This window comes from Nerophis lumbriciformis, linkage group LG18 (assembly GCF_033978685.3).
Source record: "Nerophis lumbriciformis linkage group LG18, RoL_Nlum_v2.1, whole genome shotgun sequence".
In the NCBI taxonomy this organism is placed as follows: domain Eukaryota; kingdom Metazoa; phylum Chordata; class Actinopteri; order Syngnathiformes; family Syngnathidae; genus Nerophis; species Nerophis lumbriciformis.
Genome location: NC_084565.2, coordinates 7,967,501 through 7,990,182, shown reverse-complemented (window position 1 = coordinate 7,990,182; position 22,682 = coordinate 7,967,501). Strand labels below are relative to the sequence as shown.

At 40.5% G+C, this 22,682-nt stretch overlaps 2 protein-coding genes across 4 annotated transcripts in view; one reads left to right on the top strand and one right to left on the bottom strand.

Moving 5' to 3' along the window:
• gabrb3 (gamma-aminobutyric acid type A receptor subunit beta3) overlaps positions 1 to 22,682 on the bottom strand; it is a 115,082-nt gene that overhangs the window by 38,371 nt on the left and 54,029 nt on the right. For 2 of the 3 annotated variants that reach the window (XM_061977578.1, XM_061977577.1), the window contains exons 1-3: positions 10,340 to 10,459; positions 10,150 to 10,241; positions 5,254 to 5,321 (exon numbers count right to left, since the gene is read on the bottom strand). In XM_061977578.1, the coding sequence (XP_061833562.1) occupies positions 5,254 to 5,321; positions 10,150 to 10,241; positions 10,340 to 10,404 (225 nt within the window). In that variant the 5' untranslated portion in view covers positions 10,405 to 10,459. Of the gene's footprint in view, positions 1 to 5,253; positions 5,322 to 10,149; positions 10,242 to 10,339; positions 10,460 to 13,134; positions 13,183 to 22,682 lie in introns of those variants that run through there. The other variant, XM_061977576.1, reaches the window with a different exon arrangement.
• Positions 15,849 to 22,682, top strand: part of gabra5 (gamma-aminobutyric acid type A receptor subunit alpha5) — a 74,191-nt gene continuing 67,357 nt past the window's right edge. Inside the window, exon 1 of the mRNA XM_061977580.2 lies at positions 15,849 to 16,711. The gene's annotated coding sequence lies outside the window, so the exon portion shown is untranslated. The remainder of the gene's footprint in view (positions 16,712 to 22,682) is intronic.

Sequence of the window (22,682 nt, the reverse complement as noted above, 5' to 3'; positions counted from 1 at the left end):
TTTAATATGTGTGTACTATGCTGTTCATGGAGTACTTTAATATGTGTGTACTATGCTGTTCATGGAGTACTTCAATATGTGTGTACTATGCAGTACATGGAGTACTTCAATATGTGTGTACTATGCTGTACATGGAGTACTTCAATATGTGTACTGTACATGGAGTACTTCAATATGTGTGTACTGTACATGGAGTACTCCAATTAGTGTACTATGCTGTACATGGAGTACTTAAATATATGTGTACTGTACATGGAGTACTTTAATGTGTGTACTATGCTGTACTTCAATATGTGTGTACTATGCTGTGCATGGAGTACTTCAATATATGTGTACTATGCTGTACATGGAGTACTTCAATATATGTGTACTGTACATGGAGTACTTCAATGTGTGTACTGTACATTGAGTACTTCAATATGTCTGTACTGTACATAGAGTACTTCAATAAGTGTGTACTATGCTGTACATGGAGTACTTCAATATGTGTGTACTGTATATGGAATACTTCAATATGTGTGTACTGTACATGGAGTACTTCAATATGTGTGTACTATGTTGTACATGGAGTACTTCAATATATGTGTACTGTACATGGAGTACTTCAATTAGTGTAATATGCTGTACATGGAGTACTTCAATAAATGTGTACTGTACATGGAGTACTTCAATATGTGTGTACTATGCTGTACATGGAGTACTTATGTTTATGTTGGATCCACTATGGACTGGACTCTCACAATATTATGTCAGACCCACTCGACATCCATTGCTTTCGGTCTCCCCTAGAGGGGGGGGGGGGTTACCCACATATGCGGTCCTCTCCAAGGTTTCTCATAGTCATTCACATCGACGTCCCACTGGGGTGAGTTTTTCCTTGCCCGTATGTGGGCTTTGTACCGAGGATGTCGTTGTGGCTTGTGCAGCCCTTTGAGACACTTGTGATTTAGGGCTATATAAATAAAGATTGATTGATTGATTGATTGATTGATACTTCAATAAATGTGTACTGTACATGGAGTACTTCAATATGTGTGTACTATGCTGTACATGGAGTACTTCAATAAATGTGTACTGTACATGGAGTACTTCAATATGTGTGTACTATGCTGTACATGGAGTACTTCAATAAATGTGTACTGTACATGGAGTACTTCAATATGTCTGTACTGTACATGGAGTACTTCAATATGTGTGTACTATGCTGTGCATGGAGTACTTCAGTATGTGTGTACTGTACATGGAGTATTTCAATATGTGTGTACTATGCTGTACATCGAGTACTGCAATATGTATGTACTGTACATGGAGTACTTCAATATGTGTGTACTGTACATGGAGTACTTCAATTAGTGTACTTTGCTGTACATGGAGTACTTCAATGTGTATGTACTGTACATGTAGTACTTCAATATGTGTGTACTATCCTATACATACAGTACTTGTGAGGCAGAGTATTGCAGTACTTGTGAGGCGGAGCATTGCAGTACTTGTGAGGCAGAGTATTGCAGTACTTGTGAGGCAGAGTATTGCAGTACTTGTGAGGCAGAGTATTGCAGTACTTGTGAGGCAGAGTATTGAAGTACTTGTGAGGCAGAATATTACAGTACTTGTGAGGCAGAGTATTGCAGTACTTGTGAGGCAGAGTATTGAAGTACTTGTGAGGCAGAATATTACAGTACTTGTGAGGCAGAGTATTGCAGTACTTGTGAGGCAGAGCATTGCAGTACTTGTGAGGCAGAGTATTGCAGTACTTGTGAGGCAGAGTATTGCAGTACTTGTGAGGCAGAGCATTGCAGTACTTGTGAGGCAGAGTATTGCAGTACTTGTGAGGCAGAGTATTGCAGTACTTGTGAGGCATGAAATGAGGCCCATGGGAGGAGCCTGTCAGACGTGTGCAACACGCGAACTCACCTGCTGTCTGCGGGGAACACTGCAGAATGATCACTCAAGCTCCGCCCACACAAGTGTTTCTTGACACAAACATGTACTTTTCTTACGTACAATTATTTTTTTCTAAATCATACAGAAGATCTTTGACTCGCAGTTTAGCATTTAGCAAAGTGCTTCCTGCCGTTTCTTTATGTTGTCCCGCTTCACATTTAGGAGTCAAATAAACAACAAAAATGAGAACAATAAATGTAAAAAGAAGCTAAAATTTTTATACTTATTAATACAAGTATTAATAACAAGTATGACTAGTTGAGTCCATCATTTCAATTATCCTAAAAAAGACTCCAATATTTGGATAAAAATGCAATTTTACTGTGAATAATCTGTGTATGTACATGATTAATGTGATTTATCCCATGAGTTAACTCGTTATTTCTTATTTCACTAATGACCTTTGTCACCTATACCACTAATGACCTTTGTCACCTATACCACTAATGACCTTTGTCACCTATACCACTAATGACCTTTGTCACCTATACCACTAATGACCTTTGTCACCTATACCACTAATGACCTTTGTCACCTATACCACTAATGACCTTTGGCACCTATACCACTAATTACCTTTGTCACCTATACCACTAATGACCTTTGTCACCTATACCACTAATGACCTTTGGCACCTATACCACAAAGCTAACGGATGGATGTTTTGTTCAGCTAGCTTAGCATAAATTGACGTACATTGGTTGCTTTTAGCATCTTTTTATTGGACAAAATGTATTTTTCTGAATGTAGCCCTCAGTGTAAATAGTTTGTTCACCCCTGCTTTAAATAACACACTCTCTAATACATATATATGTATGTATATATATATATATATATATATATATATATATATATATGTATTAGAGATGCGCGGTTTGCGGACACAACCGCGGAGTCCGCGGATAAACCGCGGGTCGGGCGGGTAAAAATAGATTTTAAATAGATGCGGGCGGGTTGCGGTTGAACCAATTCGGAAATATATATACATAGTTAAGTGTTGTTACCCACATACGAAAAACGAGCAGCACTCTTTGAAACAGTCAATTGTTCATCAGGCACTGCAGCACAACACAACACAACAGGAGAAGAAGAAAAAAAGAAAAAGATGGCACCGCGTCCCAGCAACAAGTGGTGCAAGTGAGCGCTCCTTCAGCGCAGCAGGGCGCATTTTAGAGGCCAGGCGCTCTCGCCTGAATCCTGGCACTGTAGATGCCATTTTATTCCTGCATAGTGCTAACAAAAAAAAAAGTAAGTAGACATACGATTGGATATGTTAAACGAATTAGTCTACGTTACCTAGGCTATACCAAATAAGCCCATGTCTAACCTATATTGAGTTCGGTCAGCTAAATAATTTTGATGGTTACGTGTTGTTTGGGCGCACTACAATGCAAAGGAATTAAGGCAATTGCGTTGTTTATTGTGTTTTTTTTCTATTCGAGATATACTACTGTGTGTTAATTATTTGGCCTCGCTTTCAAGTAAAGTGCACTCTGATGGGTTTGATTTCCCCCCTTCAGCTATTTGCCTTGGCCAATAAGTTGCAGGTAATTAATTATTATTATTTATTGAATTTATTTTTGTTTAAATAGAGATGACATACATATGTTATTGTATAATTTAAGTTTGTGCGCGTGATTGACAGCCTAAGGCTTATGAGGCACATTTTTAATTTATTTTTTTATTTCAACTTAAAAACGTATGAGTCTATGCCTATGCCTAGAACATAGGCTATGTGTTTATCCGTATTTTCCTGCCTGTCGTTGACAATGGAGATTGTCTGATATTTTGTCATGGCTGCAGATCAATCAATAAAGGTTCATCTTTGTCGCGAAATTGTTCACTGCTTCACTGTGCACCCCGCCCTCGTCCCTATTTGAGCATTATAACGTTAACAAGTTAATATTCATTTAAATAAATTCAGAACATTTTTTTTACCTAACGAAAATATAGGCCTAGTCTTTCTAAAACATTTTTTTAACTTCTTAAAAGCCTCGTTCTTATAAATAATATTATCACGCATTAATATCTCTTAGCCACTAATGCGTGGCCAAGAGATATTAATGCGTGGCACGCATTGAATGTCTCTGCTAAATTGGATCAGTCTCCTTTCTTTAACAGGCAAAAGCTTTATAACCTCACTAATGCCTTGCATCGTCTATATTAGATATATAACAACGGGCGGGTGCGGGCGGGTGTGGTTTTGATAAAATGTTGGTTCGTGTGGATGGCGGATGGTTGACGACTTTTGTGATGCGGTTGCGGATGAAATAATTGCCTATCCACGCATCTCTAATATATATATATATATATATATATATATATATATATATATATATATATATACTGTATGTATATATATATATATATATATATATATATATATATATATATATATATATATATATATATATATATGTATGTATGTATATATGTGTGTATATATATATATATATATATATATATATATATATATATATATATATATATATATATATATGTATGTATGTGGCGAAGTTGGGGGAGTGGCCGTGCCAGCAACCTGAGGGTTCCTGGTTCAATCCCCACCTTCTACCATCCTAGTCACGTCCATTGTGTCCTTGAGCAAGACGCTTCACCCTTGCTCCTGATGGGTCCTGGTTAGCGCCTTGCATGGCAGCTCCCGCCATCAGTGTGTGAATGTGTGAATGGGTGAATGTGGAAATAGTGTCAAAGCGCTTTGAGTTCCTTAAAAAAGGTAGAAAAGCGCTATACCATTTACCATATATATATATATATATATATATATATATATATATATATATATATATATATATATATATATATATATGGTGTATATATATATACCTATATATATATATATATATATATATATGTATGTACATGTATGTATACATGTGTGTATATATATATATATATATATATATATATATATATATATATATATATATATATATTAACAATACAAAACAGTATCAAAATGGCCCTAGCATACTTTGACTTTTAAAAGTTTTGACACCCCTCAGTTATTAGTATTATATTTCCCTCTTTTTACTTGTTACTTTACATATTTTTGCTCTTTTTTATTACATTTTTTCTGTTTTTCTGACAATATGTTGCATGCCAACAAAACTCGAACTGCGGGCCGCAAATAGCCCCCAGGCCACACTTTGGACATCTGACATAAAAGATCTTTGGGGAGTTTGTGATATCGAATGATTTCTAATAATCTAAATAACATATGTGGAGAAAATGTCAACTTTCCCCAGAGTTTATACTTAATTCATTCCAAGTTTTTGCTGAACTTACCATGTTGACCTCTGACACCATGTCTATGCTGGCCACGTCTATGCTCATGCCAACAGCAACCGGGGTAGCTTCAAAGTAAACAAAAGCATGTTAGCATGTATTATATCTGGATGGATATATCATATTATTGATATATCACTAGAAATTCCCACAGAAATGTTGATGGGCCTGCTATCTGTGCTGTGAACCTCTGGCCCAGGGTTAAAAGAAGCTAAAAGGTTAGCATAAAACATGAGCATGCTAACATTACTTGTTATAAGTAGAACTGTTAGTATACTTGCAAGGTGGAGACATGTCTCAAAATCCATGAATTTTAGGTTTACATACTCATATATGAGCTAAAAGCGTTAGCATGCTAATGTTAGCATGGTAACATCGGAAAAGTTAGCATACGTCTAAGATGGCACCAAGTACCAAAACACATGATTTCTGCGTTCATATGAATGAATTTTGCAAAAATGCTCACTTAAATTGTTAGTATGCTAACAGTAGCGTGACAACATTTGAAAAGTTAGCATATGTCTAGGATGCCGCCAAATACCAAACGCCATGATTTTGAGTTTTATATGAATTAATTTAGCAAAAATGCTAGCATAAAATGTTAGCATGCTAATATTAATATGATAAGGAATCGTTAGCATACCTTTAGGATGGGGCCAAGTATAAAAAACAATGTGATTTATAGGTTTATATACATTAATTTAGCAAAAATGATAGCATAAAATGTTAGCATGCTAATGTTGGTATGATAAAGGAAAAGTTTGCATACTTTTAAGATGGTGCCAAGTATCAAAAATCCTGATTTTTAGGTTTATACGAATGAATTCAGCAAAAATTCTAACTTAAATTGCTAGCATGCTAACATTAATGTGATAACATAAGAAAAGTTAGCACACGTCTCAGATGGCGGCAAGTACCAAAAGCCATGATTTTTAGGTTCATACATATTAATTTAGCAAAATGCTAGCATAAAACGTTAGCATGTTACCATTAACATGATAACATAGGAAAAGTTAGCATACGTCTAAAATAGCACCTAGTATCAAAAGCCATTATTTATAGGTTTATACGCATAAAATTAGAAGAAAATGCTAGGATAAAACGCTGGCATGTTAACATTAGTGTGATAACAGAGAAATCATCTGCATACTTCAAAGATGGCACCAAGTAACAAAAGCCATGATTTATAGGTTTATATGCATGAAATTAACAAAAATTATAACATAGAATGTTAGCATGCTAAAGTTAGCATGAAAACATAGGAAAGGTTAGCATATATTTAAGATGGCGCCAAGTATCAAAAACCATGAATTTTAGGTTTATACGAATAAATTTAACAAAAATGCTAACTTAAATTGTTAGCATGCTGACATTAGCGTGAAAACAGGAAAAGTTAGCACATGTCTCAGGTGGCGTCAAGTACCAAAAGCCATGATTTTTAGGTTTATATGTATGAAATTAGCAAAAATGATAGCATAGTATGTTAGCATGCTAATATTAGCATGAATGAATTTAGCAAAATGTTAGCATGACACCATTAACATGATCACATAGGAAAAGTTAGCATTCGTCTAAGATGGCACCACGTATCAAAAGCCATGATTTATAGGTTTATACGCATGAAATTAGAAAAAATGATAGCATAGCACGTTAGCATGCTAATATTAGCATGAATGAATGTAGCAAAATGTTATCATAAAATGTTAGCATGACACCATTAACATGATCACATAGGAAAAGTTAGCATTCGTCTAAGATGGCACCACGTATCAAAAGCCATGATTTATAGGCTTATATGCATGAAATTAGTGAAGTGAAGTGAAGTGAATTATATTTATATAGCGCTGTTCTCTAGTGACTCAAAGTGCTTTACATTGTGAAACCCAATATCTAAGTTACATTTAAACCAGTGTGGGTGGCACTGGGAGCAGGTGGGTAAAGTGTCTTGCCCAAGGACACAACAGCAGTGGCTAGGATGGCGGAAGCGGGGGTCGAACCTGCAACCCTCAAGTTGCTGGCACGGCCGCTCTACCAATCGAGCTATACCGCCCCAATTAACATGATAACATAGGAAAAGTTAGCATTCGTCTAAGATGGCACCACGTTTTAAAAGCCATGATTTATAGGTTTATATGCATGAAATTAGTAAAAAATGATAGCATAGACGTTAGCATGCTGATATTAGCATGATAATATAGGAAACGTTAGCATACTTCTAAAATGGAACCAAGTATAAAAAGCCATGATTTATAGGTTTATACGCATGAAATTAGCAAAAATGATAGCATAGAACGTTAGCATGCTAATATTAGCATGATAATATAGGAAACGTTAGCATACTTCTAAGATAGTGCCAAGTATCAAATGCCATGATTTATAGGTTTATACGCATGAAATTAGCAAAAATGCTAACATAAAACGTTAGCATGCTAATGTTAGCATGATAACATAGGAAAAGTTAGCATACTTCTAAAATGGCACCAAGTATCAAAAGCCATGATTTATAGGTTTATACACATGAAATTAGCAAAAATGATAGCATAAAACAGGAGTGTCAAACTCAAATACAGAGTGCGCCAAAATTTAAAACTGAACAAAGCCGCGGGCCAAGGTTGAACAAATGAACCTTTTAATAGGGACCCAAACAAGTTTTGCATTGAATATTGAACAAGCAAGGCTTATATAACTTTATAGTGACATGCAAAATCGAGTTTCAAATAATAATAATAATAATAAAAAAATATCAATGGCATATCAAATACAATTTAAATAAAAATGTAATGGCTCTTTTCTATTTGCAGTCTTCTGAGGTAAATATCAACATTAACTTTTTCCACAGGCTAATAAATTTGAAAATAAAATAACAATGAATAAACCAACCATTCAGGACTTTAAACTGCTCAGTTTGCAACACACTGATCTAATCTGATGTGCCCAAGCCAGATACCTGCCATCTTTTCTTGGATGCTAGTTCATAAATGTCGGGGCTCAGGCTTTGAGCTGAGGCAACCTTCATTATCAAACGAAGTTGTTCATCAGGCACTGCCTTTAACGTCCTCTACGAGCTGTCGTCACGTCTGCTTTTCATCCATACCAACAACGTGCCGGCTCGATCACAAAATATGTGCGACTTCAGCACGCACACACGTAAATGCCATGCATACTTGGCCAACAGCGATACAGGTTACACTGACGGTGCCCATATAAATAACTTTAACACTGTTACAAATATGCGCCACACTGTGAACCCACACCAAACAAGAATGACAAACAAATTTCGGGTGGACATCCGCACCGTAACACAACGTAAACACAACAGAACAAATACCCAGAATCCCATGCAGCCCTAACTCTTCCGGGCTGCAATATACACCCCTGCTACCACCAACCCCCGCCCCCTCCTTTATACACATGAAATTAGCAAAAATGCTAACATAAAACGTTATGATGCTAATGTTAGCATAATAACATAGGAAAAGTTAACATACTTCTAAAATGGCACCAAGTATCAAAAGCCATGATTTATAGTTTTATACGCATGAAATTAGCAAAAATGCTAACATAAAATGTTAGCATGCTAATGTTAGCATGAAAATATAGGAAAAGTTAGCATACTTTTAAAATGGCGGGAAGTATCAAAAGCCATGATTTATGGTTTTATACACATGCAATTAGCAAAAATGATAGCATAGTACGTTAGAATGCTAATATTAACATGATAACATAGGCAAAGTTAGCATACTTTTAAAATGGCACCAAGTATCAAAAGTCATGATTTATAGTTTTATATGCATGAAATTATCAAAAATGCTAACATAAAACGATAGCATGCTAATGTTAGCATGATAACAAAAGGCAAAGTTAGCATACTTCTAAGATGGCGGCAAGTATCAAATGCCATGATTTATAGTTTTATACGCAGGAAATTAGCAAAAATGCTAGCCTAAAACGTTAGCATGCTAATGTTAACATGATGACATAAGAACAGTTAGCATAAATCTAAGATGGCACAAAGTATCAAAAGCCATGATTTATAGGTTTATACGCATGAAATTAGCAAAAATGCTAACATAAAATGTAGAAATGTTAATGTTAGCATGCTAATGTTAGCATGATAACATAGGAACAGTTAGCATAAATCTAAGATGGCGCCAAGTATCAAAAGCCATGATTTATAGTTTTATACGCATGAAATTAGCAAAAATGCTAGCCTAAAACGTTAGCATTCTAATGTTAGCATGATAACATAGGAACACTTAGCATAAATCTAAGATGGCGCAAAGTATCAAATGCCATGATTTATAGTTTTATACGCATGAAATTAGCAAAAATGCTAACATAAAACGTTAGCATGCTAATGTTAACATGTTAATGTTAGCATGCTAATGTTACCATGCTAATGTTAGCATGATAACAGGAACAGTTAGCATAAATCTAAGATAGCGCCAAGTACCAAAAGCCATGATTTATAGGTTTATACGCATTAAATTAGCAAAAATGCTAACATAAAATGTTAGCATGCTAATGTTAACATGATAATATAGGAAAAGCTAGCATACTTTTAAAATGGCGGCAAGTATCAAAAGCCATGATTTATAGTTTTATACACATGAAATTAGCAAAAATGATAGCATAGTACGTTAGCATGCTAACATTAGCATAGGCAAAGTTAGCATACTTTTAAAATGGCACGAAGTATCAAAAGTCATGATTTATAGTTTTAAACGCATGAAATTAGCATGCTAATATTAGCACGATTATATAGGAAAAGTTAGCATAAATCTAAGATGGCGCCAAGTATCAAAAGCCATGATTTATAGTTTTATACGCATGAAATTAGCAAAAATGCTAACATAAAATGCTAGCATGCTAATATAAACAGGGTATTGTTCTTACCCCCAAAGTCCGGTCTCAGCCGGATGTCATACCCCTTCAGCAGCTTGTCCACGGTCTCCTTGACAAAAGACATGTTGCCGGGCTCGTTGACGCTGCAGGAGACCAAGAAGGAGACTTTTAAATGTTCCCAACAATAACAATAATCCCTGAAGAAGAAGCAGAAAAAGGTCCCGGCCGTTAAAGAGCTCACCTGCGTGCACCTGGACACATGGCGGCCACGACCAGCGGCCAGCACGCCGCCTGGAGGAGCCTCATGGCGGCTCAGGTGAGCAGTGAGTCAAGGTGCCGGTGAACCAGAGAGTGAGCACAGAGGCTCCGCCCACATAGCGTGCTTCCCCCGCCCTTAAATCTACTGGGACTTGATCCAACACGCCGTAACGCGCCGTCACCCCCTTTCTACCAATCTAGCGTGCCAACAGGGGGCGCATAGGGGCGTGGCTCCCCTTTGCTTTTTCCAGTGACAGTCGCTTTTTTATATCCTTTACTGGGGGCCTCTTGTAACAGTGCATGTTTATGAATATGAACATAATTTGCAATGAAAACTGTTTCTGATTATTAGATTTCTTACTTGCAGATAAATCCATGACTTGCTTTGAAATCATACGACTAGCAGATATTGAAGCATTCATTTTTAATAGACCCCCAAAAAATGCTTGATGCTTAAATGATACGGCCTGTCACGTTGTTTAAAGTAAACAATACGACAAATCAAAGTCAAATCCATGTGGCGGATCGTCTTGAATGTTGTGGCAGGCCACCTGAGACGACGTGATGGGCCACAATTAATTATGTTGCGGGCCACATTAAACGATGTGGTGGGCCACTTTAAACGTTGTGGCAGGCCAGATTCAACGATGTGGCAGGCTACCTTCAACATTGTGGCGGAATACATTAAACGATGGAGCAGGCCACTTCAAACAAAATGGCGGACCACCTTAAACAATATAGAGGGCCCCCCTTAACGATGTGATGGGCCACCTTAAATGTCGTGGTTGAACACTTTAAACTACATGGCGGGCCACTTTAAACGTTGTGGCGGGCCACTTTAAACGTTGTGGCAGGCCAGATCCAACGATGTGGCAGGCTACCTTCAATGTTGTGGCGGAATACCTTAAACGATGGAGCAGGCCACTTCAAACAATATGGCGGACCACCTTAAACAATATGGTGGGCCACCGTTAACGACGTGGCGGGCCATTTTAAATGTTGTGGTTGAATACCTTAAACTACATGACGGGCCACCTTAAACGAAGTGGCGGGCCACCTTCAACGTTGTGGCAGGCCACCTTCAATGTTGTGGCGGAATACCTTAAACGATGGAGCAGGCCATTTCAAACAATATGGCGGACCACCTTGAACAATATGGTGGGCCACCGTTAACGACGTGGCAGGCCACTTTAAATGTTGTGGTTGAATACCTTAAACTACATGACGGGCAATCTTCAACGTTGTGGCAGGCCACATTCAATGAAGTGGCGGAATACCTTAAACGATGGAGCAGGTCATTCTAAACAATTTGTCGGGCCACTTTAAACGTTGTGGCAGGCTACCTTCAACGTTGTGGCAATCCACATTAAACGATGGAGCAGGGCACTTTAAACAATATGGCGGACCACCTTAAACAATATGGTGGGCCACCGTTAACGATGGGGTGGGCCAAATTAAATGTCGTGGTTGAACACCTTAAACTACATGGCGGGCCATTTTAAATGTTATTGCGGACCACCTTCAATGATGTGGCGGGGCACTTTAAACGTTGTGGCAGGTCAGCTTGAACGATGTGGCAGGCTACCTTCAATGTTGTGGCGGAATACCTTAAACGATGGAGCAGGCCACTTTAAACAATATGGCGGTCCACCTTAAACAATATGGTGGGCCACCCTTAACGATGTGATGGGCTACATTAAATGTTGTGGTTGAACACCTTAAACTACATGGCGGGGCACCTTAAATGTTGTGGTGGGCCACTTTAAACGTTGTTGCGGACCACCTTCAATAACGTGGCGGGCCACCTTAAATGTTGTGGCAGGCCACATTTGATGATGTGGCGGACCACCTTCAATAATGTGGTGGTCCGCCTGAAACGCTGTGGCAGGCCACAATTTAATGACGTCGCGGACTTCCTTCAAAGAAGTGGCGGGCCACCTTCAATGTTGTGGCGGGCCACTTTAAACGTTGTGGCAGTCCGCCTTCAATGAAATGGCGGAATACCTTAAACGATGGAGCAGGCCACTTCAAACAATATGGCGGACCACCTTAAACAATATGGCGGGCCACCTTCAACGATTTGGCAGGTCACATTCATCAATGTGGCAGGCCACATTCAAAGTTGTGGCAGTCCACATTCAAAGTTGTGGCAGGCCACATTAAACGTCGTAGTTGAACACCTTAAACAATGTGGCGGGCCACATTAGACGACATGGCAGGCCACCTCAGACATCGTGATGTCCACAATAAACATAGTAAACGATGTGGAGAGCTACCTTATCCAATATAGCGGGCCACCTTGAACGATGTGCCGGGCCACTTAATCCGAGTGGCGGGTCACGTTAAACGACGTGGTGGTGGGCCACATTTAATGTGGTGGGCCACAGAGGACGCTGCTTCCCAGGAGGATATACAAAATAAAGCGTATTAGTTACTGGTATAAACATTTTAGCTCTGAATGATTACATTATGTTTATTTCAGTATTTTTACCATTTTTGCCACGGGTTAATAAAAAAACACAACAAAAACCTATAAATATTTGATTTATAGTACAACTACAAGTAAAATAAAGACCACACGCTGTTAAGAAAATAAAAAAATACTGGCTGTTTAGTCTCCGAACCCGCACTGTAAAAATGACACTGGTACCATTTTTCCATTTACAGTAATTAGGTGTATAAATCACCTACGTAACCTAATATTTACCGCCATAACGAACCTATAGTATATGACGTATACTCATGTATGCGGGCTTAAAAAGTTTTCAGCAGTCTTACCTTGTGTCGTAGATAGCGTACAGCTTCTTGTTCCCGTCAACTGAGTTCCTGGAAACACACACACACAAAAAAAAATGTAGATTTATTACAGCTTTTACAATCTCAGGATGAGCCGTCTGAGCTAAAGAGATAAGGTGTCAGAAGTGGGATCGCATTAAGAGATGGATCCAATGAACCGTAGAAGGTAGATCAGGGTCCTATCTAGCAAACATGTGACCTCATGTTACCATCTCACAAGTTCTCAAGCAATTGACAACCTTATAAAAAGATGTGGTGTCAGAAGCGGGATCACATTAGGCGATATATCCAACTGAGGAAGTAGATCACAGTTTACTACTTCCTATTCTCATGTTACCATCTCACAAGATCTTAAGTGACTGTCAAACTACTTTAAAAAATTAGGTGTCAGAAGTGGGATCACATCAAGAGATGGATCCAATTGAGGAGGTAGATCACAGCTTACTACTTCCTATTCTCATGTTACCATCTCAGAAGATCTTAAGCGACTGCCAAACTACTTAAAAAAATAAGGTGTCAGAAGTGGGATCACATCAAGAGATGCATCCAATTAACCGTGGAAGGTATATCAGGGTCTTATTTAGCAAACATGTGACCTCATGTTTCCATTTCACAAGTTCTTAGACGACTGCCAACCTTATAGAAGATGTGGTGTCAGAAGTGGGATCACATCAAGAGATGGATGCAATGAACTGTAGGATGTATATCAGGGTCCTGTCTAGCAAACATGTGACCTCATTTTACCATCTCATAAGTTCTTAGGTGACTGCCAACCTTATAAAAAGATGTGATGTCAGAAGTGGGATCACATTAGGAGATGTATCCAATTGAGGAGGTAGATCACAGTTTTCTACTTCCTCTTCTCATGTTACCATCTCACAAGATCTTAAGCGACTGCCAAACTACTTAAAAAAATAAGGTGTCAGAAGTGGGATCACATCAACAGATGGATCCAATGAACCATAGAAGGTATATCAGGGTCCTATTTAGCAAACATGTCACCTCATGTTTCCATTTCACAAGTTCTTAGATGACTGCCAACCTTATGGAAGATGTGGTGTCAGAAGTGGGATCACATCAAGAGATGGATACAATGAACCCTAGGATGTAGATCAGGGTCCTGTCTAGCAAACATGTGACCTCATGCTACCATCTCACAAATATTTTTTAAGCAACTGCCAACTTTGTAAAAAAAATATGTGGTGTCAGAAACGGGATCACATTCAGAGATGATCCAATGAACCGTAGAAGGTGGAGCAGGATCCTATCTAGCAAAAATGGGACCTCATGTTACCATTTCACAAGCTCTTAAGCGACTAACAACCTTGTAAAAAGAGATGGTGTCAGAAGCGGGATCACATTCAGAGATGGATCCAATTGAGGGGGTAGATCACAGTTTAGGTTTTTTTTTTATTTCAGACGGATCAATAAAATGAAATAAAAATTCCATTTGTATTGATAAAAATATGAACAATTTATATAATTAGAAATAAAGAAAATATATATATTTCAAACATTTAAAAATAAAAAAATCTGTATTAAGCATCAATGTAGTACTGTCAAATATTTTTATTTGGATCAAGTGGTTAGAATGTTTTTTTTGTTTTTTTAATACAATAAGAGCTACTCAGACAAGATATGACATTAATAATGCAACTGTAATCAAGATGTGACCTTAAGGTTTTACTACTTACGTATAAAATACTACACGATTGTATTGTACCATATGTCCCGGCAAGAAATCTGCGTTCAAAGAACTCCGGCTTATTAGTGATTCCCAGAGCCCAAAAAAAGTCTGCGGGCTATAGAGCGTTTTCTATTCGGGCTCTAGTACTCTGGAATGTTAGAGATGCTACCTCGGTAGAAGCATTTAAGTCCCATCTTAAAACTCATTTGTATACTCTAGCCTTTAAATAGACACCCCTTTTAGACCAGTTGATCTGCCGTTTCTTTTCTCCTCTGCCCCCCTCTCCCTTGCTGGCTGTCCAGAGTCGGGACCCGGGGTGGACCGCTCGCCTGTGCATCGGTTGGGGACGTCTCTGCGCTGCTGACCCGTCTCCGCTCGGGATGGTCTCCTGCTGGCCCCACTATGGACTGGACTCTTACTATTATGTTAGACCCACTATGGACTGGATTGTCACTATTATGTTAGATCCACTATGGACTGGACTCTCACTATTATGTCAGACCCACTCGACATCCATTGCTTTCGGTCTCCCCTAGAGGAGGGTGGACCCACATATGCGGTCCTCTCCAAGGTTTCGTCATTCACATTGATGTCCCACTGGGTTGTGAGTTTTTCCTTGCCCTTATGCGGGCTCTGTACCGAGGATGTCGTTGTGGCTTGTGCAGCCATTTGAGACACTTGTGATTTAGGGCTACATGAATAAACATTGATTGATTGATTGATGCAATATTTTTCAATAAAATTAAAAATAAAACATCCCAACTGTATTTATAAAACTGTGTAAAAAAAAAAAAAAAAAGTAAAAAAATAAATTTATATTATAGTATTGATGTAGTTTAAAAAAAAACTATGACTGCATTAATACTAACATATTTCAATCACATCCATCCATCCATTTTCTACCGCTTATTCCCTTTGATAGACAGACAACATTCACACTCACATCCACACACTATTTCAATCATTTACATAATAATACCATGAAAATCAATGTATTTGAATCATGTATATATTAAAACGTTAATACCAATATATTTGAATCCTTTATATAATAATACCATGAACATAAATATGTTTGAATATTTATATAATAATACAATACAAATAAATAAATTTAGATCATTTATATAATAATACCATGGAAAACAAAAATTGAATTATGTATATAATAATACGTTAATATTAATATATTTGAATATTTATATAATATCCATCCATTTTCTACCACTTGTCCCTTAATAATACCATGAATATGAATATATTTGAATGATTGAAAGTGGAAAAAAATCTAATGTACATATGGTTCATCTCCCTCTCTGTCGCTCCCTCTCTTTTTCACTCTCTCCCTTACTCTCTCTCTTTCTCTCTCTCTCTCCCCCATTCTTTCTGGCTTTTTCTCTCGCTCTCAGTTCTTTGTGTAATTATCTATTTTTCTCTCAGTCTCTCTTTCACTCTCTGTTTCTCTCGCTCTCTTTTTCTCTCTCTCTCTCGCTCTCTCCCTCCTCCCATCCTCTCCTCCCCCTCCTGCCATCATCCTTCCAGCACTGCGCACATCATCCACAGTGCTGCTTCTCCCCCGCCTGCTCCTCTTCTTTTACCACCGCCAACATCTTTTCTTCTCGCTCTTTTCCTTCGCTTGTTTGCCGGCGACACAAGAAGACTCAGAAGACCCCCCTCCCTTCTTCTTCTTGCTATGATTAGCATTTCCTCATTTTTTTAGGGATATTTGGGGGATTTTCTTCCACGATGCCGCGCGGCGACTTTTCTCCACCGCGGCCGCCAACTTGTGAGGATTGAGGAGGACTGATTGTTCTTGGATTTGGAGGCCAGGTGTGGAGGAGAGCGACGTTGGAGATCCTGGTGGAGAAGAAGGTATTCTGCTCACCTGGAAGTCATGTCGTGGTTCACTGTCTGCGCGCGCCGTGTGTCATCGTGCACTTTTGGTCATTTCCAGCACACGCGTTTCTCCACTCACATAGGTCACAACATTAGGTACACCTGCACCAAGGTGATCGGGCTTACTTTTCATTTTTTGTCTTGCAGTCTTCAGCATAATTATTCATCACAAGTCACATTTTGTTGAGTACACTGAACATATTAAATACATTGTTGAAATAATATCATCTAAAATCATTTTAATAACAATGCAGCCAACTACATTCATTTTATAAACTGATAAGATGAAAAACAAACAAGAAGTGCGTGTGTATGTATATACATATATATATATACGTGTGCAGCTGGGATAGGCTCCAGCACCCCCGTGACCCCGTAAGGGACAAGCAGTAGAAAATGGATATATATATATATATATATATATATATATATGTTAGATATATGTCCATCCATCCATTTTCTACCGCTTGTCCCTTTTGGGGTCGCGGGGGGTCGCTGGAGCCTATCTCAGCTACAATCGGGCAGAAGGCGGGGTACACCCTGGACAAGTCGCCACCTCATCACAGTAGATATATGTATAAATACATATATATATATATATATATCCCCGTCATTTATTAATGCATTTTAGGCAACAGGAAGTCAGGCGCATGCGCAATAGCGTCGTTTGGCCTGATAATCATGGCGGACCAACGACACAGACTTTGCTCCGGAGATAGTTCAACGTCATTTTCCCTCACTTCCTGCCGTGCGTTTAAGAGCGCACTGCTGTGTTTGGATGGAGACAGGTGTGGACAATATTGGAGACACTTTTCCCAACACTAAAAGTAAAGAGCGAAGGAGAAAATTATTTGACGTTGCTTTTATTTCCTCAATACGGCGTCCAGCAGCTGCTGTGACAGAGTTAATGAGGTGAGGAAACATGCAGGTGATGTGTCGTGAACGTTGTCACAACTGGTTTGTAAAGTCTTTACTTTGTCGACTGGGATGTTCACTCCTCCTTTATTTATCTGCAAACTGTACCAGTGTTCAAATAACATCAATACTAGCTCAAATGTTTTGTCATCTCATCCAACTGAACGCAGGGTGTGAAGATTGTGTATTCGATGTGTGAGGTGTCAGTCTTTATTTTTGTCGGCCAAACTGTTGTACTGATAGTAAGCGTTAGAGAAGAACAAAGCTTGTTTATTAGAATTCATCTTCTTTTTCTTTTGATATCAAAAAGTAAACACCAATTTTTGAGTTTTTTACATTACTTCTGTTTGTTTCATGTCACAAAGATATTACTTCAAAAATCATTCATGTGACATAGCACCTTGTTAATGTGTTATTGTGTGTAGTTAATTTCTATACGACATATTTCTGCTCAAACTCTTAATGGATCTGTCCCAATACATCATCTACATGTACATATACATGTACATAACTTAAATAATAAATGAATAACAATAAAAATACCTCCCTCTATCAAAATGTAAAAATGGAGATAAAGGCATTGTCATGTCTGTATTATCATGTTTTGTTTTAAGTCATGTTTTGTTTAGTTTCTGTCTTTTCACTCCCTTGTCTGGTCACCATAGCAACCATTAGTTTTCACCTGTCACGTCACGCACCTGTTTCACGTTTTGAGTCACGCACCTGCTTTCACTAATCATGTCCATAGTATTTAAGTTCAGTGTTTTTCAGTTTGTCTTTCTGACGACCTCGCACCCCATACCGCACCACATTTATGCTCTGTCCATTCCTCTATGATCCTGCTTCATGTCCCTTGTCACAGTAAGTTTTGGTTCCATGTTTATAGTCTTTTTGTTTTTCATAGTTTTTTCTCCGCCACTGTGCGCGCTTTCATTTATTCCTTTTTTTTTGATAAATATAAATAAATCATGTACCTCCATTCCCGTCTCGCCCGTGCCAACTTCCCGTTGCATCCCGGAAAAGCACACACCCAGGACCAAGTCTTGACAGTAGGTCGTCAGCAGACCCGCTTTTCCGCACCTGAGTTGGACATGTTCGACAAGGCTTCTTGGGCGGTCCTGTGCGCGATGGAGGAGGAAACGCGGCGCTACTCCTCCATGGAGTATAGAGACTTCATTTGGTCCCAGGACGACACAGCGTCACCTCAGCCGCGGAAGCGCCGCTCCCGACGAAGGACGTCAGGTAGAACTTCCGCGAGCCTGCAGGACACGCCGCTCCCACATGCCCCTCCCCCTCCGGGCGGAAGCAAGCAGCAGCCAGCCCGGCTTCGCCCGGATGATGTCAAAGACCAGGATTTTTTTTTTCTGAATTCTTTTTCTTTTGATTCCCCGCTCCCCAGGACTCAAGCCACACCCAAGACACAAAACAATTTTTTTTCACCCACTCAATCCCAGGCACAAGAAAGACAATTTGGACAATTTAATGGGGAAGTTTCTGCCCTCCTCCGCCCACCCCTACAGAGAGTTCCAGACCGCAGGGAGCGCGTCTGGTATCCGCCCCTTGAGGGGGGGGCTAGGGCTGGGAATTCTTCAGGTGGGGTGGCTCAGCATCACCATGTCAAGCCACAGCCTCCCTCACGGCCGCCACCACCAGTCTTCCGACCTGTCAAGCCGCAACCCCCAGCTAGACCACCTCCACCTGCTCCGGTACCAGCTCCACGACGCCAAGCTCCGGTACCAGCTCCACGACGCCAAGCTCCGATACCAGCTCCACGACGCCAAGCTCCGGTACCAGCTCCACGACGTCAAGCTCCGGTACCAGCTCCACGACGTCAAGTTCCGGTACCAGCTCCACGACGCCAAGCTCCGGTACCAGCTCCACGACGCCAAGCTCCGGTACCAGCTCCACGACGCCAAGCTCCGGTACCAGCTCCACGACGCCAAGCTCCGGTACCAGCTCAACAAGTCCAAGACCAAGACCCTCCACGCCAAGACCAAGACCCGCCATGCCAAGACCCGCCATGCCAAGACCAAGACCAAGACCCGCCATGCCAAGACCAAGACCCGCCATGCCAAGACCAAGACCCGCTAAGCCAAGACCAAGACCAAGACACGCCATGCCAAGACCAAGACACGCCATGCCAAGACCAAGACACGCCATGCCAAGACCAAGACACGCCATGCCAAGACCAAGACACGCCATGCCAAGACCAAGACACGCCATGCCAAGACCAAGACACGCCATGCCAAGACCAAGACACGCCATGCCAAGACCAAGACTCGCCATGCCAAGACCAAGACTCGCCATGCCAAGACCAAGACTCGCCATGCCAAGACCAAGACTCGCCATGCCAAGACCAAGACTCGCCATGCCAAGACCAAGACTCGCCATGCCAAGACCAAGACTCGCCATGCCAAGACCAAGACTCGCCATGCCAAGACCAAGACTCGCCATGCCAAGACCAAGACCCGCCATGCCAAGACCAAGACCCGCCATGCCAAGACCCACACCAAGACCAAGACCTACGCCGAGCTTCGCCGCTGGACGCGTCACGCCGAGCTTCGCCGCTGGACGCGCCACGCCGAGCTTCGCCGCCTGACTTGCCACGCCGAGCTGCCACGCCTGCCAAGTTGACGACGCGCCTGCCTCCTCGTCGGCTACGGATATGGCCGCTACCTGGTCGCCCGCCACGCCAAGTGCGCCCACCTCCCAGTCGGCCACGAATGTGGCCATTCCCTGGGCGCCCGCCTCGCCTGCTGCAGCGGCGTTCCACTCGCCGCCGCCACCTAACTCTGCCCCGGTGGATACGGGGACACGTGGTCTGGCGACCCACCGCCATGTCCCCCTCCCGCCCTCCCATGACTTTTGTTAAGTTTTTTTTTTTCTTGGACATCTGGTATCTGTCCTTAAGGGAGGGGCTCTGTCATGTCTGTATTATCATGTTTTGTTTTAAGTCATGTTTTGTTTAGTTTCTGTCTTTTCACTCCTTTGTCTGGTCACCATAGCAACCATTAGTTTTCACCTGTCACGTCACGCACCTGTTTCACGTTTTGAGTCACGCACCTGCTTTCACTAATCATGTCCATAGTATTTAAGTTCAGTGTTTTTCAGTTTGTCTTTCTGACGACCTCGCACCCCATACCGCACCACATTTATGCTCTGTCCATTCCTCTATGATCCTGCTTCATGTCCCTTGTCACAGTAAGTTTTGGTTCCATGTTTATAGTCTTTTTGTTTTTCATAGTTTATTCTCCGCCACTGTGCGCGCTTTCATTTATTCCTTTTTTTTTGATAAATATAAATAAATCATGTACCTCCATTCCCGTCTCGCCCGTGCCAACTTCCCGTTGCATCCCGGAAAAGCACACACCCAGGACCAAGTCTTGACAGGCATCATGTAATGACAAAAAGCTGACAAGTTGCTGTTATTAAAGAATAAACCCCTAATATTAGTCTTTAAGTATATGGATAACGTTTATCTATAGTCTTTATTTTAGACATTGCAAATGACATGATGGTATTACATTCACACCCCAACACTGCTTTACTTAACAATCAGTAATCATGATTTCAATATTGATAACAATAATCTTAATTATTACTTTGGCCATAATTGGCAGCCCTAGATCTCATACATGAACACTATTTTTATCTATATGGACAAAAAGTGCCGTTACATCTTATGGCCATCAGGTGGCATCTTTCAACATTATATTTATATGTATATATATATATATATATATATATATATATATATATATATATATATATATATATATATATATATATATATATATATATATATATATATATATATATATATATATATATATATGTATGTATGTATGTATGTGTATATATATATATATATATGTATATATATATATATATATATATATATATGTATGTATATATATATATATATATATATGTATGTACACACACACAACATTTTAAAACTACATTACACAACATATATATACATATATGTGTGTGTGTGTGTATATACATATATATATATATTTATCCATCCATCCATCTTCTTCCGCTTATCCGAGGTCGGGTTGCGGGGGAAGCAGCCTAAGCAGGGAAGCCCAGACTTCCCTCTCCCCAGCCACTTCGTCCAGCTCCTCCCGGGGGATCCCGAGGCGTTCCCAGGCCAACCGGGAGACATAGTCTTCCCAACGTGTCCTGAGTCTTCCCCGTGGCCTCCTACCAGTCGGACGTGCCCGAAACACCTCCCTAGGGAGGCGTTCGGGTGGGATCCTGACCAGATGCCCGAACTACCTCATCTGGCTCCTCTCGATGTGGAGGAGCAGCGGCTTTACTTTGAGCTCCTCCCGGATGACAGAGCTTCTCACCCTATCTCTAAGGGAGAGCCCCGCTACCCAGCGGAGGAAACTCATTTCGACCGCTTGTACCCGTGATCTTGTCCTTTCGGTCATAACCCAAAGCTCATGACCATAGGTGAGGATGGGAACGTAGATCGGCCGGTAAATCGAGAGCTTTGCCTTCCGGCTCAGCTCCTTTTTCACCACAACGGATCGATACAGCGTCCGCATTACTGAAGACGCCGCACCGATCCGCCTGTCGATCTCACGATCCACTCTTCCCCCACTCGTGAACAAGACTCCGAGGTACTTGAACTCCTCCACTTGGGGCAAGATCTCCTCCCCAACCCGGAGATGGCACTCCACCCTTTTCCGGGCGAGAACCATGGACTCGGACTAGGAGGTGCTGATTCCCATCCCAGTCGCTTCACACTCGACTATGAACCGATCCAGTGAGAGCTAAAGACTTTGGCCAGATGAAGCCATCAGGACCACATCATCTGCAAATAGCAGAGACCTAATCCTGCAGCCACCAAACTAGATACCCTCAACGCCCTGACTGCGCCTAGAAATTCTGTCCATAAAGGTTATGAACAGAATCGGTGACAAAGGGCAGCCTTGGCGGAGTCCAACCCTCACTGGAAACGGGTCCGACTTACTGCGGGCAATGCGGACCAGGCTCTGACACTGATTATACAGGG